Source organism: Tamandua tetradactyla, chromosome 18 (assembly GCF_023851605.1).
Source record: "Tamandua tetradactyla isolate mTamTet1 chromosome 18, mTamTet1.pri, whole genome shotgun sequence".
Lineage (NCBI taxonomy): Eukaryota > Metazoa > Chordata > Mammalia > Pilosa > Myrmecophagidae > Tamandua > Tamandua tetradactyla.
Genome location: NC_135344.1, coordinates 12,615,582 through 12,633,910, shown reverse-complemented (window position 1 = coordinate 12,633,910; position 18,329 = coordinate 12,615,582). Strand labels below are relative to the sequence as shown.

Sequence of the window (18,329 nt, the reverse complement as noted above, 5' to 3'; positions counted from 1 at the left end):
TGCCCATGCAAAAAAAAAAAAGTTGAAAAAGTGATCAGACTTTGACTAGAGATATGAATGAAGTTGATCTGGACAGGATCAAGGTTATCAGAATACAGGCAAAGGATGGTGTGACCTGTATTTTTAAACTTCAGCTTCTATATGAGACCAAAGGAGGGAATGTTTGTTTGATGCAAAATTTATATTTTTGATAATGTGTTATCTAATTCAACTTGTATGGTCAGTTTATTTGAACACCATAATTACATAAAATCTTGAAAAAGGAGTGAGATCATGTTGGTTTGTCCAGGTTAGTGTGATGCCCCAATATATTCCTCACTCCTACCCATCATTAAAGGCTCTGGTAGGAATTCAGCCAAAAAGCACTGACACCTGACTGTTGACAAAGATGGTCGTAAAATTTTGGAGTCCTTAATTGACCCTTTCCCGGAAAAATGTGTATAGTGTTCACAAACCTTTACACCCCTGCTATATGACCCTGTTCCTCCACCAAGGCCCATTTGTGATTTGTAGACCCAGCTTAGCAACTCTTTAATCATTAGGCAATTAATAAATATTGAATAACTTTATAGATTTTAGCTTTTAGCTCTTTATTGGGACAAGTGCTTTTTTTTTTAAGGTCTTAAAAATATTTTTTTTGAGATATCATCATGCATCATACAGTCCATCCGTGGTGTAGGAGTGAGGGTAGAGATGTGATATTAAATTTTGATCAATACTGAGAATTCCCTGCATTGTTTCCAGAGGATTCAGTTGAAATAAAAACACACATTGGCCTTGGAGCCACTCTCCCAAATCATTTTTAGACCTTTTCAAAAATGCAGCAAACAATACAATATGCCATCAAAATCAAGGTCATAGCAAATATTTTTGCACTGTTCTGGGTATTATTTTTGGCTGAATTTAATTGGAAGTGACCATTATCCATAAGAAACAGGTTTAAGACAGTGATAATGGATCATTTTGTCTAAGTATGCCCATACAGCGTGTATATTGTACACTAAGTTCAAAATGTTTTTCTTTCAAGGTAACTGAACTGCACAACATCAAAAATATAACCAGACTGCCTCGAGAGACAAAGAAACATGCAGTGGCAATTATCTTTCATGATGAAACGTCAAAGACATTTGCCTGTGAGTCAGGTAAGCAATTACGGACCGTCTACAGCTTGAGGAAATTGAGCTGCTACTAAGACAACGGCCCAGATGGATTAAGATACACTCGTGACTAGGATGGCTTATTGTTAATGTAAGGAGAATGTGTCTTAGAAGTCTTTAGTAAGAAGCTCAGCATATTATCACTACTGATGTTTTTGGATGCTTGTTTATTATCTGTCTGTCTCTGGATTTTTGCACCCAGGTGGCCTGAGGACTCTTGAGGTTTCCATCCAAGCTTTCAGAATTAAGCAAACAATGCCTGGCAGATGTTGTTAGGACTGGCTTATGACTTGTATTCGGTTCTTGCCAAGTATAGCTGTGAGCATATGGTAGGACAGCAATGGTGCTGCTGGGTAAAAGTGTGGCAAAGCAAAGCCGGTGTCCCCAGACAGTTAAAATCTCAACTTCAAGCAATTTGTGTAGTTCACAGATTTTCAGTGCAAGGGGATACATTACAAATTGAATTTTAGCATCCCCATTCATAAAACAACCATAACTTTACTGAAGCACAGGCAATTTAAAATTTGAGCTTGCAATATTTGCTATTTTTGGAATCCCTCTGCTATGCAATATTCCAGTTGGTTTATTGTACCTTTTTAACCATTTGACTCAAAGAAATGGTTACTTTATAATTTACTTTATAATGATAGGAGCAAATATTATCAAGGACATGAAAGAGGTGAATTGAAACTAATGTTAAGGATATAGGACAAGCTTTGTTGGATATATTTTTAAAAGAAGATAAAACTTCTGATTTAACAGTCAAAGTTTATAGGTATGACTAGTGCCAGATTAAATTCTTTCAAAACCGATAATGGCATTTTACCTAACTCAAATTGCTCTCATCTTCTTACCCAACTTTGCTGCATTGAATTGGGATATATCAAAGTGTCCCCCTTTCCTTGAATCCCTTTATCTAGTAGTACTTTAACGTATTTTCTTCACTTGGCATATGATCTCATGCCATTATTTAAAATTGACTTTTTGTAGCCTATTTGAGTCACTAATAGCCATAAAGTACAATTTGAGTCATAATTATGCAGTTTTTTTAATTGAAACTGACAAGGGGTAGAAACACTAAATCACATCAAGACTTTTGAATCTATCATTTCAAATACTCAGCATAATTATTTTTAAGATAATCTTAGAATTTCCTTATTTCTGACTTTGAATCTTCATGTTATCACTTATGATTGAAAAAGTAGCCTATTGGAAATGCTGCCAATTAAGGAACTAAGGATTAGTTTTAGTATAGCCACAAAAGGATCTCTTAAATACTAAGAACTTATTTGCAGACAAAAGCTATTTCGTCTCATATCTGAATTTCAGACCCACAGTTGTAACTACAAGTCTGAAATTCAAAACTTTGAGGTTTTTGTTTGTTTTTCTATTTTGTTGATGTTATTGTTTCATGGTTCATGTAAGAATTTTGAAAAATGAAAGGTTCTTCCTTGGGAGAAAATGGCCTTAAATTTTCTGACAATGAGGCTGAAGGTATATTCAAGTGTAAAAACAGAGGAATGCTTTTATTTGGTTTTCTAGCAAAGAGCTCTCAACTAGTTTAAATTATGACTTATTTGATTTTTTTTTCTTCCAACCACTTTTTATGTGTAGATATTACAATCTGCTTGAAGCCAGCGATAAAAATGTTTGAAGAAAAATGGCATGATGTCTTATTTTGGATTAAGATTATTTAAAAATTTCCAAAATTTACAAGCACTCTATATCTACCAAGTAATTACTTGCCCTTCCCTTTTCTTCTTTCCCTTGCTAACTTCTAATCTACTTTCTGTCTCTATAAATGTGTTATTTCTAGCTATTTCACATATATGGAATCGTACAGTATTTGTCCTTATATGCCTTGCTTGTTTCACTCAGCATTACCAAGATTTATCTAAGTTGACGCATGTCTCAGAACGTCATTCTTTCTGATAGCTGAGTAATAGCCCATCATGTGTATGTGCCTCATTTTGTTCATCCATTCGCTCATTCATGGACGCTTGTGCTGTTTCTACCTTTTGCCCATTGTGAATAGTGCTATAAACACTGGTGTACAAGTATCTGAGTCCCTGCTTTCAATTTCTTTGACTTATTGAGGAACTACCATACTTTTCATAGTGACTGCAGCATTTTACATCCCCAGCATTATTTTGTAATTGTATTAATTCTATAGCACATGCCATAGAAACATATAGAGGGAATAGATAAATTCACTTTTTTCTTACAAATTATCTTTGCAGGTAGATGTTTAGATGTACTTGTCCATAACTGTTGATAAAATTTTATTTTCTGGTAAAATCCGTTGCCACGTGAACATTTTATGGATTATGAAATACTGAGAAGAATTACCATAGAATATAATAAGAAGCCCTTTTCCATAGTTGTGTAAAAGGAATTTTATTTCTCACTTGCCTGGGAGGTGTCTGCACCACTACCTCAGGAAACAGAAACTCAAAAGATTCTTGAGGGTTTATGAGACTTGATGAGAGAGCTTTTATTTATTTTTATTTTTTCTTAAAAGTCTCAGAATTGGCTGATAACGAGTCATATTGCTGTATTCAGGAAATGTTTGTCATTTTTAAGTACTAAATATTCAGAATGATGCATGAAAAAAGGATAAGAACACTTTTTAAAATCTTTATGTAGTTCTACTCTAAAGGTAATATGTAAATTTATGTATAAAATCCACCCTGTCGCCCCTTGGAGAACTGTCATACCTCCCTTTATAAAGTAGTAATGGAGCGCCTGACCCAGAGTGAACTCATCCTCTTAACAACCAGGCAACATGCCCAAACCCTCACCTAAATTCTGCTGTGAGTTAGCAGACATGTATTTATTTAACATAGATCACAGTGAGACTTTTTGAGTTCTCTCCTTCGGAATAAATTAAAGGCAGGATAAAAGTTGAAATATCCTCTTTCTGGTGGATGAGCTCTAAAATGAAGTGCAACAGACACAAAAAGTAGTAGTACTATCTTCAATATTTGAAAATCAGTCAGTGGGATGCATCATATTAACAGAATAAAGAATAAAAAAGACACGATCATGTCAATTGATGCAAAAAAAAAGTCGTTTGACAAAATTCAATGCCCATTCATGATCAGACTGTCAGGAAGGAAGGAATAAAGGGGACCTTCATCAGTGTGATGAATAACATACACAAAAACCCAACACCTACCTGTGTTTAATGGATGCTTCGTCCCTAAGATAGGGCACAAGGCAAGGGGGTCTCTTCTCAACACTGCTGTGTAATGTAGTGCTGTTGGTTCTAGCTAACACAATAAAGCAAGACAAAGAAATAAAAGACATACAAGAAATAAATATTTCCCTATTTGAAAATGACATAATTGCCTACATAGAAAATCGCAAGGAATCTACAAAACAAAAACAAAACACCTCCCAGAACTAAAAAGTGACTTCAGCAAGGTCACAGGGTTTATGACCACCGGCTTGGCTTATATTTTCCCATGTGCCAGAAATAAACACGTGGGGATGAAATGAAAAATGCGACATTATTTACAGTCTCTAAAACATGAAATACTTGGATATAAATCTAACAAAGCATTATAGATTACAGGGCATGTAATAAATAGAGAAATAGAATATGTTGATGAATTGGAAGTCTCATTGTAATAAATGGCAATTATGCCCAAGTTAGTACACAATCTTAACACATCTAGATATTTTATAGATATTTACAAGATTATTTAAATTGTATGGAAAGGCAGGAGAATTAGAATAGCTTAAACAATTACGAAAGGAATCACACCACACCTAATTTCAAGACTTATTATATAGCTACCGTAATCAAACTGTGGTATTGGTGGAGGGGTAGAAACATAGATCAGTAGAACAGAATAGAGAACCCAGAAGTCATCTCAGAGAGCCACCTGACTTTTGAAAAGATATAATATCAATTCAATGGAGGAAGGATAGTCTTTTCAACAAATGGTGCTGAGGCAATTGGATATCCATTGGCAGAAAGAAAGAAAAAAATCATCTAAACCTCACATCTCTAACAGAAATTGATTCAAACTGGATCAATTCAAGCTGTGAGAATGGCTTAAAAAAAAAATAGTGGCACCATAACGTGAAGGCAACGATGTTGTGGAGAAACTGAATCACTCATATGTTGCTGGTGGGACTATAAATGCTATAGCCATTCTGGAAAATGGTTTGGTGGTTTCATAAAAACTAAACATATGCTTACACACTACCCAAGAATCACACCACTGAGCCCTTATCCCAGAGAAATGAGAACTCATGTCCACACAAAAACCTTAGTAATGGCTGTCCACAGCAGCTTCATTTGTAGTAGCCCAAAGCTGCAAAAACCAAAATGTCAGCAGGCGAAGGATTTAACCAATACTGTACGTCTGCATTGTGGGATTCTCCTTGGCACTGGAAAGCACTGAACTAGTGGTACATGCAACAGCCAGGAGGAGTATCCGGAAAATCATGCTGAGTGTAGAAAAGCCAATCACCAAAGGTCACGGACTGCATAATCCAATTAATGAAATATTCTTGAGATGAACAAATTATGGAGGCAAAAGGCATATTAGAGGTTGTCAGGGTGGCGGGTGGTCAGGGGTGCCACCAGGGAGACCTTTGTGGTGAGAGGATCGGTCTGATCTGGATCCTGGTGCTGGTTATTCCAATCCTCACATGCAATAAAATGACGTAGCACTGTGTATGCACATTTTACCCATCCTGTATTCCTGGTTTTGATATCGTACCGTAATTGTGGAAGAGGCAACCACTGGGGAAACTGGGTAAAAGGTGCGTGGGGAGCACTCTCGACTGTCCTTGCAACTTCCTGTGGATCTATAATTATTTCTAATAGAAAGTTAAAAAAAAAAAAACTATTTCAACATTTGTCCTTCAAAAGCATTCATTTCCTTTTTTCTAAGATATAGATAATATGTCAAGATTGTGACTAATCCAGCATTTTATTCTACTCTGAAGTGAACAATTTCCTCTGCCATTTTTAAGGGAGCTTAGCAGATGCAAGAGACTCCTGGGTCAGATATAAAAGACTTCATTTTTAAGACCCAGACACCATGAGCTGATATCAACCTGATTGTGTTGGTTTCCTTTTCCCTCCAAGTCCCACAGAAGTGATGTGATTAGCTCAGATGGATGCCTGATTTTCAGTGGGTCTGTGTCATAGCTGAGAAACCCAGGTCCCAATGCCCAACACTTTTTGAACAAGCACAGACATTGTGACATTGTACCAAGAAGCAGACAAGCCAGCCTCTCTCTCCCTGCCCCTGGAATGGTGGTAAGCAGTGACCTGACTGTCACTCTGTGCTCCCCTTGACCCACTCAATTGCCAAGATGACTGATCACAGAAACCTCAGTATCAAGAGAGAGAAGCATTACGTCTGGCACACTCAGCAAAAACAAACAGGGAGACCCAGGACCTAGTTCTCCCAACAACATGTCAGTTTCCATCGTCCCTATTTGTTGGTGTTTCATGCTTGAAGCCTTACTTTGTTCTCATTTTATTTTGATATTATGATCCTGACCATCAGTATGACCCTATTCATTTAATTAATATTTATCAAGACCTACTATGTGCCAAATATTGTCCCACGCTCTGACTTGGATGGAAGATTGAAAAGATAATTAAGAATCAATTACTCAAAAAAGCATGGGCCAAACTTTTTATCTGAATTTTACCCCAAAGTCAAAAAAAGGTCTTTAAATTTTTAATATCAGAACTCATTAAAAAATGGACAGTGCTCCAATGTATTTTATGAAGCCTGCTTAGTAGAATCTGATATTTTCCTCACTTTTAATATATTTTTAAGTTCTAAATTAAAAGACTAGCAAACACTCACAACAATATGTCATGGCAACAGAAGCTTAAGATTTTCAGGAGAGAATTTATCATAAAGGGCTCTATAGAAAGGAAACTAAAATCCTCTTAAAGAACGTAAGAAGGATTATTTCTTTGGCTAGGAAGACATAGTATTAAAATAAAAATGTCTCTGATATGAGTAGTGCTTTTTAATGTATTCCCATTTGAACCCCAACAAGATTTTACTTTTGGAGTAGAAAGTTTATAAAAATTTATATGGAATTAAATCTCAGACTAACCAAAGAAAAAATTTAAAAATCTGTAAAACTTTTCAAAGAAAATTTGGCGTACTTTGTGCACAATTTAAAGGTTGGAGAAATCTTCTTTATAAAGACGGAAGACCTAAAGCTATAAAAGAAAGGATGGATATGTCTGACTGTACAAAATCAAATAACTCTCGTATGATGAAGATACAGTCACTAGGCAAGTGGGAATTCTGGGATATTGGGAATGTAGGTGGCAGATAAAATGTTAATATAGTGTTCTGACACTGTTACACGAACAAATAGTAGCAATGAAAAGTCCTCAGAGAGATGAGTAGGCAACTCACATATGAATAAATCCAAATGGCAAAAATACAGATATTTATGTGGAAGAAAGATCTTAAACTCTTTTCTGGTGAAAATTCAAATAGCAATGAGATGGAAGCCCTGGAGCCATTGCATTGGGTGCCCCCTCTGCCTGCGGTGCCCAGCACACACGTTTCCCCAGCCAGCTTCCTCACTCCCTTAGGTTTGCAGGATGGCTCGTGCTTCCTGCCCTCACCTTGCTGAGTGCCTCTGCTCTGTGCCTCCTCTCAGCACCTTCACATGTCCTGTTCAACATCTGTCTGCTCTACCAGATGTTGCGCTTAATTAAGACGTGGCCATATTGTCCCGTTCAGTGTTGTATCCCAGCAGTTCTCACAGTCAGTGCTAACAGTAAGTGATGAATAAATGAACCACATATATGCGTTTACTAATGATGTAGTCATCATTCTTTTTCAGAATGATCATTGTTTTCCAAATCAAATTGTAGGGACTAATTTGGCAAATCGAGGAGAAGCTTATTTAAATTGCCATGCAATGGATGCCATGCTTTTGTGATGGGAAGTAAATGGTCAGAGTGGTCTGTGTGTATGCACATGTGTGCGTGTATTGCGTAAATATGCACGTGTTTACACTTGTGTGTCTGTGTGCATGGGAGTGTGCATGCATACACACACGTTTGTGTGTATAAAAATTGTCATGGCCCACCAGACCTGCTGTAACAACTCTGTAAGAAAAACATCATTGAATAAAAATGAGAATTTCTGCATTTTGCTTGTTCCTTAAAAAGAGAGCCCCTGGTGGTTTCTTCCTTTTTTTTTTTTTTTTTTTTTTGAGAATGTTCAATCTCAAGACAATGCCTCATAAATGAAAGAAAGGATGGCTTTGATGCTGGAAGCCCAGAGTTTGAGTAATAGATTCTGTTTACCTTAGTAAGGAAAAGAAAAAGATGGGAAAAGGAGCTCAGTTATGTCTCCCTTTGTCAGCATATGAAAATTGAAATATAATCTCTAAATAATTTAGGGCAAATGGTGATTAAAGCTGAAGAACCTGGTTGATTTCCTAAAGAATTTCTTGAAGCGTTGAATTCATTCCCTAAAATAATGGTGTTATTTTTATAAGTCCTTCCACCCAAAATATGTAACAAAATATTCATGAAATGAATGAATTTCCCCATTAAAAAAACTAAAAAAAAAAAAATAGTTAAATACCAAATCCCAAAATATTCACGTTTCTCCTTAACAATTTTAAAGTTTTGCCTAAGTATTATTTTGTACAGGAAATACCTGAATATCAGTTTATCCATCATTTTCTCATTTTTCTTTTGTTTTTATTAAGGAAGAAACATAAGTTATAAGCACATTTACCAAAATCTGTATCTTTATTTTAAAGAGAACATTATTTTCTGAAATAACCTATTTTCTCCATTATGGTTTTGTATTACTCAGTGAGTTTTATTTGTATCCTACAATGTTATTACTATTTCCTTTGCAGATGTATTTTTTCTTCGGTGACTTCTTTATAAAGCATTTTCGGCTTCTCAAGCTTCAGATAATCTTTCCTACCACAAATCAATCCAGAAAGGATGCAGTCAAAAATCATTCTATAATACCGAATGAAAGGTGAAAGGCATTCATCTAAATGCTTCTTACAATTAGCATTTTTATTATATGTGTAATTATAAAACTGTTTTGGCTCCGACTGCAGTATAGAACCTGCAAACATTAAAAATTCGTTATGCATTTATTTTAATGCTTTAGGCACTAGACAAAGAATCTGAACTTAGATTTAAATGAACTGAAGTCCAATTGCCATTCACTGATATTGTAATGAAGAATATATGAGTGCATTATTTCATCAAAAGTGCTTCTTTATTTTATTTTTTTATTCAAGAACTTTTATTTCCTAATTAGGAAATCTACTGAACTGTGTGAATTGTTTAATTTTGAAAATGGTTCAACTTCTGGTAATGTATAAGATAAAGGCCCCTCAGACAAAAGTTCTGTGCTTCAGGTGCTCCTCCAAGATTATAGAACTTTTCATCTTAGTGGAAATAGAATTAATTTAATAGAAGTGAGCCTGTAAAACCACTAATTGGTTTTAATGATATTTGGTCAGCTTTATAGTAAAATATGACTTTAAGTTGATGCAAATATAGTTTATATAACTCAAGAGAACAGCTGATGTACATCTAGAATAGAGGAGGAAATCAATTTTATTGCATTTAAGAAGTCAAAATTAGAAAGAAAAAAAAAATCCGTCACTGCTGTCCTGAGTTATGTGATGTGCAGATAAGCGTAAAACTTCAGTTTCAAATGATGTCAGTGTAGGACTTTTATGAACAGTCCGTTTGCTCTGGGGTAACAGGAGGCATTTCTGTTTACTGATTGCTCGCTACAAAAGAAAACTTTAAAGAAAATGGAGCAGCATCCATTCCTAGGTGACTCAGTCACTGTGGAATAGGATTGCTGATTTATAGCCATCTGCTCCTTAGCTGTCCGGCTAAGAGATATGGAAGAAATCATTAAAAACAGAATATAGTGGCCTTCTGTTTTTGAACTGTGTTCGGATTTTGATATTAACTCTTTAGAGAAAGTTAAACTCTGTATAGCAATGGCAGTAATGAAACTTTGAACTTTTAGTGTCTTCCCTGACTCCTCACACTGAGTAAAAATACCAAACCTTAAGTTGCACCATTGGGTTAGGCAGGGTTCTCCATGGAAACAGAACGCACAGAAGAGATTTATTATAGAATTGGCTCGTGCAACTGTGGGGATTGGCAAGTCCCAATTCCATAGGTCGGGCCAGAAGCTGGGAACGCTGACAAAGCTTTTGATGAATTCCCCGGGAGAAGCTGGCTCACTGAAGTAGAGGTAGAAATTCTTCTTCCTGACTGCTGAAATCATCTGTTAGCCCAATAAGGACTTCAGCTGATTGGTTGAGACATCTCTCGTTGCTTAGGGCAATCTCTTTTGTGCTCTGTAGATGTGAGCAGCCTTGTAGGCAATCCACTGACTAATGATTTAAATCCAGGAAATACAATCATAGTAACAATCAGGCCAGAGGTTGCTCAAGCCAACGATTGGGCACCACAACCTAGGCAGGTTGGCATGTGAACTTAACCATCATAACCATCATTTTAAAAGCTTAACTTATTTTTGATAAAATTTGGGCACAAACTTGTAAGGATGGCATGATTCATACAAATCAGGGACAGGCACGATTGAGCAAAATTTTCTAAGACCTAAATTCACTATCTTGACGTGTCCAGGTTGTACTGTATAGAGGCCCCCAGTGACGTGTTCTAGTAGATTCATGAGAGAGCAGTCCCTACCTAGGTACCGAAATCATGACTGAGGTGAATGGGCTCGACTTACTCTGGACTTGAAAGCTGTGTCTGGGGACTTGGAAAGAAGAAAGGAATTAGTTCGTTGTAAGAGGAAAATGGACGGGCTTGGTTAAAAGTGTGAGCATAGCCAATCATGTATAGTTATAATATGTACTACACTGGATGGGCATAGCCTGGTTTAATCACTCACTAAGACGGATCAACTCCAGACATTAATGGTTTGAGAATAAAATCTATTAGAAATGCTGACAGTCTTCTCTTTCTGTGCCCAAATATAATGGCTTACTTCTTCATTTTCATCCTGGTTCCATTTTGTTTCCTTGTCATTAAAATTTGTGAACGATAAAAAGAGCTGCCACAGATGGATCACCTGCCGTGTGCTGGCACTCTGTGTCATCACTCACTTCCCCCTCACTTCCCCCAAGCTTCCCCAAACTTCCCCCGAGCTGCCCTTGCCACCAGCATGGACTGCCCTTCCATCACCTTCTCCCATCATGTCACCCGGCAAAGTACTAGGTTCACCTCTTGCCCCAACTTTTTAAACCAACCAAGTAGAGTTCAAAATCCTCAAACGAGTCAAACTCGAGAAAGTAATTTAAGAAAGAACTACTATATTTGCAAGGGTTTTTGAAAATAGTTTTTGTTTTATAACTACTAACGTACATTATGAGCTGAAAAAATGCTCAAATGGGGAGAAGTCATTCCTTAATTCTGTACCTTCGGAAAATGTACTTTTTGCTTCATTTTCAGAATTTACATAAAGAACATTATCTTTGATGTGGCAACTCCATAGTTTTACCATATGCTACTTTATTTTACAGAGTGGTACTTTTCAAAGAAAGCAAGCCATCTATAATTGAGAGCCAGAGTTTTTGAAATTTTTATGGAAAAATGATTTGAATATTTAATGCGGAAAATAACCCTTTAATTTCAAGTGTTGAATGAGAACTTAAAAATATTTAATCTATTTCTTAAAGTAGCAGTCCACCTAAGTTAAGGAAGAATTTGTAATTTTTTTTTAATGTAATGCTTTTTAAATTTAGCTTTCTAGAGAATGTTTTAAACAATTACTATTCAACAGTGCAATATGCCTCAAATCTGAATTGACTTTTTGCCAAATTGTCCCTTATCTCTCCTTATATTTGTAAACTTTTCACTGCAAATAGGTTAATATTAGAGATTTTAAAAATCCTAAGTGCTCTGATGGCACAAGAAGATGATAATATGAAAAGAGCTCTTTCAAATCAATTTTTTGAAAAAGTGATTTGGAGCGCACATAAATGCAAACAAGACAATACAAAATTCTTTGGTTTCTTTAACAAGACAATTTGGGGCACAGGAGCAGAGGAGGGTAAACAAGTGGGTTAAAGACTTTGGATTTTGTTTTGAGCATAAATAGAGCAAATTAAATTTTTTTTTTTAAACAAAAGCAACTTTTTTTTTTTTTTACTGGTAATAAAAGTGATACAGGATTTTTGTTTCCAACAGTAAGGCTGCCATTAGGTCCTGAAAATTTTTTCAATACAAAACACCTAAAAGCAAATTCTACATTAAAATAGTAAAAACATTCTTTAAATGCATAGTCCAAGAAAGAAAAGGGGTGCCACAAAAAAGCTTAAAAAGCAGGAAGTCTACAGATGTATAAGTTGGAGCAAAAGCAATGAGGAACCTGGAAGCCTTTGCAAGTCTCTGTAATGACGATGTATTTGAACAGCTGGGGGTGGAGGCAGGAGAGAGAAAGGGCTTTGGGCTGCCACAAGTTGAGAAGACAGTATTTAAAGCTTCCAGTAGGAATATTTTAAAGGAGAAAAGCAATCCCACTTCCAGCAAAGCAAAGTGGCTAGGGCATTTCGGTTTCCGAGGCAGGCTTCTCTGCCAGGACTGCTTGTGCAGTCATCTTTGCAGCCCCGGGTCCCGGGCATGGCAGGCCAAGGAAGTTTATCATGCATGGCAGCGTTGATTACAGGCCTCCAGCACCATGAACCAGGATTCCCACCTAGAACCTTCAAAATATGGACTTGTCAGCAAAGATGCCCAAAATCATGAGCAAACAAATGCTGTGTATAAAAGTTAGGAAATAGATGTTCATGTACAAGGATGATTATTGTAGGGCTCTTTATAACATGGAGACATTAATGAGGGAATTGTCCATCAATTTGTCATTGGTTTCAAAAATGAATTTGCAGCAATTAAAACTGGTGATGTAAATTTATGTTTACCATCACGGAAACAGTCAGACCACATTATTAAGTGAAAAATATCATCTGCAAAATATAACATGAAGTTATCTCGATATTTTGAGTATGTGTGTAAATGCTCACACATCATAAGTCATAAAGAACCAGAAAAATCATATTTATGCCTGAGTAAGGGAATATGAGTGATGTCCCTTTATATCTTTATACTCTGAAAATTGTTTAATTGCTCTGTGTTGACTTTATTATGTTAGATATTATCAGCGAATCATACAAAGCTAATATAAATAATGGTGACACCCACCAGTGAACTTATCACCCCCCTTCAGAAATGAATGTGAGCTGTGCTTCTGTTATGATTTTGTCAGTTTCTAAAATTATATAATAATACTTGGCACGTTTTATTTCGAAGACATTTGTGATTCAAAGATGATTTTGAAGTTTTCCTTTTCTTAAACTCTAGAGCAATTTAAACTCTAGAGCAATTTAAAGTTTGTTCAGCTTGATAAATATATCTCTAGTTCATTTATTTTATATCAATACAAGATTAAAACTATACTGCATTTTTGAGAGCTAAATTGTTTAAAGGAAAAATAAATCACAGAATTATATTGACGGATGCTAATTCTGAGCTTTATAAATAACTAGCATGCGTTATTAGCTGGAAAACAGATGACAGGACGAGTTGTATCAATAGATTTCCATTTGAGAAGCAAAGGCATGGATAAGAGCCTGGCTACTGAGCCAGATTGCCTAGTTCAAATCCTCTCTGAACCTCTGTGTCCTCCTCTGTAAATGGGAATAATTGAACAAGGAAGGTTTACTGTCAAAAGGGCAAGGCCTGGCCCATACTAAACATTTGACAAATGTTCAATAATATTATCATCTTTGCATTTCAAGAATGACTCCCCATTGGGGCATATTGAAGAATTATTCTTAATAGAATCTTAATTCAGGGATTTCCACAGCTACATTTGTAGTTGAGATAGGTCTGTGTACTTTTTGTACCTTTTTGCCCAAGTCAGGATATTACTCAACGCTTGGTACATTTTGTTAAAGTTTACAATAATTTTTGAAGGGTACTTTGTTGGCAACCTCCATGGCCATGTAGAATTCAAATTCTACAGCTATTTGAATGCAGTCTGCTATTTTGTTTTCCTGGGACACTAGCTATCTTATCCTGGTTTTCAGATTCCTTTGTATGGTGGCGTAGGCAAAACATGGCTTCTGGCATTGGCCTGTTCGGATTCAAATCCTGGTTCTACCTTTCCTAGTGATGTCTTTGAGAGAAAATTTTATGTTCCATAAACCCTGACTTTGCCATCTTTAAAAAGATAGTTAGAAATCAATACATTTGCAAATGTCTTAACGTGGTGCTTGGGTCTTAATATGTGCTGGGTAAGTATAGGCTGTTATTCCTATATATGTCTTATTAATTCCCTTTTATTTGTATACACGATTCTCTTGTCATTGCTAACACTATGTCCTTGTGCTTCCCTCTCTCATTCTTTTTATGCAGTTGCGGATGTGGAGGAATGCCTATGTTATGCTGTTTTGTTTTGTCAAAGTTTTGCCAAGCCAATGTGAGGAAACAAGAGGGGAGGCGAAGGAGTTGGGTTTGATTGCCAGGGAGTAATTATAACAAATGCCTATAAATTAGAGCGAGAGGATGGGGGGGTGCAGACAGAGGAGTGATTGCAAGGCGGTAGGTTCAATAGTGGGCTGCAAGTCTTGATGGGGTTGCAAGATTCTGAGAACAGAGCTACTCAGTGGCGTAAACCAGGAAGGTAGGAAAGCACTGGCTGGAGACTGGGAGACATGAACATAAATAGTTTTAATGAAAGATGTGAACTTTGGCTACTTAGAAACTTTCCTTTTGAGAAATGGTTATTTCCTCAATGACAAAAGATGACTCCTTCCACATGGTGGGTGCTCAGTAAATATAAGCTATTGCTGATCATGTGCTTTGAAAAAGAGAAAATGACCTTAAAGTATATTTAAAATAATCCGTTTTTTATCATTGTTAAATGTCTTAAATATGAGAGCTGTACTTTAGGTGGGTACATAAGTGGTGTCCTTGTCCTCAGAAAATGGACATTGGAGTAGTAAGGGTTAGTGGAGCATGATGTATGCAACTTACTCTGAAATGTTTAGAAAGTACATAAGAAGATAGACAAAATGATATAACATTTTGGCAAAAAGGTGAAATTGGTAAATCTGGATATCTGGGTAGGGGGTGAGTTGTAGTTTTATGTATTGTTTTTGTATTATTTTGCAACTTTCCTAAACTTATTTTTTAAAAATAATTTTTTACTAACAGTCTATCCTAATATACATCTTGCACTGCCTTTTTGAGAGGAACTTAAAAATAAAAACACAACACAAAACAAAGAAATACAGTATATCACTCTAATTTTTGACTGTCAGCTCCTCCAAGTACAGTAACAGATTTTGTGTTAACCTCCCTCTTGAATTCAATTTCAGCAGATTCAGATGCCGGAAACATGGGTAAACACAATGCACCTCACACTGTGCTAAAGGCAGCTCATGTGGGAAGTTCCATTGCATTGTCAAAACAGTCCTTTATGTTCTAGGTGTATTCTACGCCTGAAGCTTCTTATTAACTTATAAGCCCATTGCCTCTTTTTTGTGACTTTCTCTAGCTCCATAAAAGGAGAAAACAGAGACAAGAATTGTATTTAAGTTTATAGTTTGATAACCTTTGTCTCCTGTGAACTTAAGCTTTCTATTATGGAGGCACTTTACATTGACATCTACAGGATTTATTTGTTTTGATAACTGTTATTTCTTGGGCAGGATATATCACATAACTGTCTCGTAATGTCTGCTGCCAAAAGCATTTTTCTTTAGTGTGACACTATAAATACCATGAAATAAGCAATAGGATTTTGTGTTTAAGTATTCTGTTGCCATTTACTTCAAACTACATTTTCCTGTCCTTAAATGTACCACATCTAAAAGCATAGCCTGAGTTCCCTAAGTTGTACTGAATTTGTTTATAAATAGTGAGGCAGATGTCAGTACCAAATTAGATTTGATGTGGGCCACTCTGACCTCCTTAGATAAGGAGTTTGCAGGCATTGAATGGAAATTGCAGAATGGCACAAAGAAAATTGAGATTCAGAGATCTGAACAGTTGGTAGGAGTTTCAGCTATTATTGTTTATGGATAAGAACGTTAAAACTTAAAAACAAATCTAATTATTGACCTTGAGACCAGTTCTAACTGAGGAATTTAAGGAGGATAAGAATTTAGAGGAGCATATCTGATTGGGAATAAAATAAAATAAAATAAAATTCTTCATGTCCACTACTGCCACTCCGGAATCCTTTGCAAGTGAAATTATCCATTTTGGGTTGAAATCACCATTTCCCATTCCCATAGCTTTTTGTATATATGCTGTGTCAATTGTCATGGACACTCCATATATTATATGTTGGGACATTTTCTGGTATATGTAAAAAGTGATAAAATCTACCTAAACGTGAGTAGGAAGGCAAAACTTGACTTTGTTCTAAACATTGGGTGTTGTCTCTGTAGTACCTAGCTCATAATTTGCATAAACCCATTACCAAGAAATGTTCTCTTCTAAGAAAATAAGACAGTGTGGTACAAGGAAAACAGATGGGCCCAACTGAGCCGATGGGTAACTTCACAACCCTCATTGAACTAATGACGGCACGAATGATAGTAACTAATATTTATGGAATGCAGTTGTGTTTCTGGAATGATTTCAAGTGCTCTGCAGCATGAACTCATTTAAAGCTCATAGCAATTCTCACAACACTCTTAGCAATTCATTATTCCCATTTTAAAGGTGAGGAAACAGGCACAAAAGGCTACAAGGCTCCTGGTCTGGGTCCCAGTGAGTGCTGGAGCCAGGTGAGCACCCAGGAAGCTTCCGTCCACACCCACCTCTCCCGATGATCACACTACCTGTATTTTTAACCTTAGTGCTTTCATCTGTAGAAAAGAATAGCGTATAGTGTTGTTAACAACTAAACTGATAGGTATAAAGCACCTGACACATGGTAAACCCTTAGTGGGTGCTGGTAACCACCATCACTATGGCTCAGATAAGCTTCCTCTTTTATCACTTCTTGATGCGGAAAAAGGAACAAGGGCATTTCATTATTTGAGGGAATTCTAATGCTTAATAAATCCAAATAGAGTTCAGAAATGAATTTGCTTTATTTATGGGTCCCTCAAATTCTTTCCTCTTTTCCTGAACCTATCCTAAATTGAAGAGAAACATTTAAAGTTATCTCACCATCGTCATCACCACTGTCAAAGGGAAAAACAAATTCTGACTTGGTAAGAAGAAACTTTATTCTAAAGGATAATGACAACAAGGGGAAAGGGACTGTTGCAATGGGAGAATGTTTTGACTATCAGTTCTACAAGAGTTTTGAGGGTTAGGCAAAAAAAAATGGGTTTTCTTCTATAGGGAGGAATAAACAAGGCTGGAAAGAACTGGGTGTGGGAAGGTGGGGACGTGCTGACAGGGTGGCATGATCAAATGGTAGATCAGACCACATTTTCAGCTGGGGCCAGCCGCAGCTCAGCAGGGACTGGGAAGGAGGCGCTGGGGGCTGACTCAGGCTGAAGATGTACCAAAGCTCAGGGTCCTGGGAAAGAGAGAAACAACATAAGTTTGGTTTAACAGGCTTTTTTGCTCCCACTGATCATTGTTGACAAGCAATTCAGCTAATCATTTATGAGTGATGGGATTCAGAGGGTCTGTGTCTAGGTAAGCAAGGGGCATCCCTGGGTCATACTTAAGCCACATGGGAAGCAGTGATTCTTGGCAGTAAGCTGTTCTCCCAAAGCCAAGGGTGAAGAGATTATAGGGCTCAGGTAAAATTCAACATAGTCACAGTATCATCACTGTCTTCATCTTTATCATCACCATCACCATCATCACATGGTATTAGGAAATCATAGTTTTTTTTCTGTCTTCTATCAATTAAAGAAGATAGCGGCCTAACATTTTTAAAGCATAGCAAACATTTTTAGTGCCTTTTATCATATATCCTAAAAGCGGGATTACATTTCAGGAACTTTGTAATCTAAAACTAGTCAGTAATCTTCCTCTTGTTCTCTAATCAGAGAAAATGGAAAAGTAATCATAATCCCTTTGCAGAAAAAGTTCCGTTTTAGTTTTCACAAATACGAAATGTCTTCCTTGAATCATTTGACCATCCCAATAGATCCCTA

At 36.5% G+C, this 18,329-nt stretch overlaps 1 protein-coding gene across 1 annotated transcript in view; it reads left to right on the top strand.

The window, feature by feature from the left end:
* Positions 1–18,329, top strand: part of DOK6 (docking protein 6) — a 452,915-nt gene that overhangs the window by 202,995 nt on the left and 231,591 nt on the right. Inside the window, exon 3 of the mRNA XM_077135258.1 lies at positions 1,028–1,142. Coding sequence (XP_076991373.1) covers positions 1,028–1,142 — 115 coding nt within the window. The remainder of the gene's footprint in view (positions 1–1,027; positions 1,143–18,329) is intronic.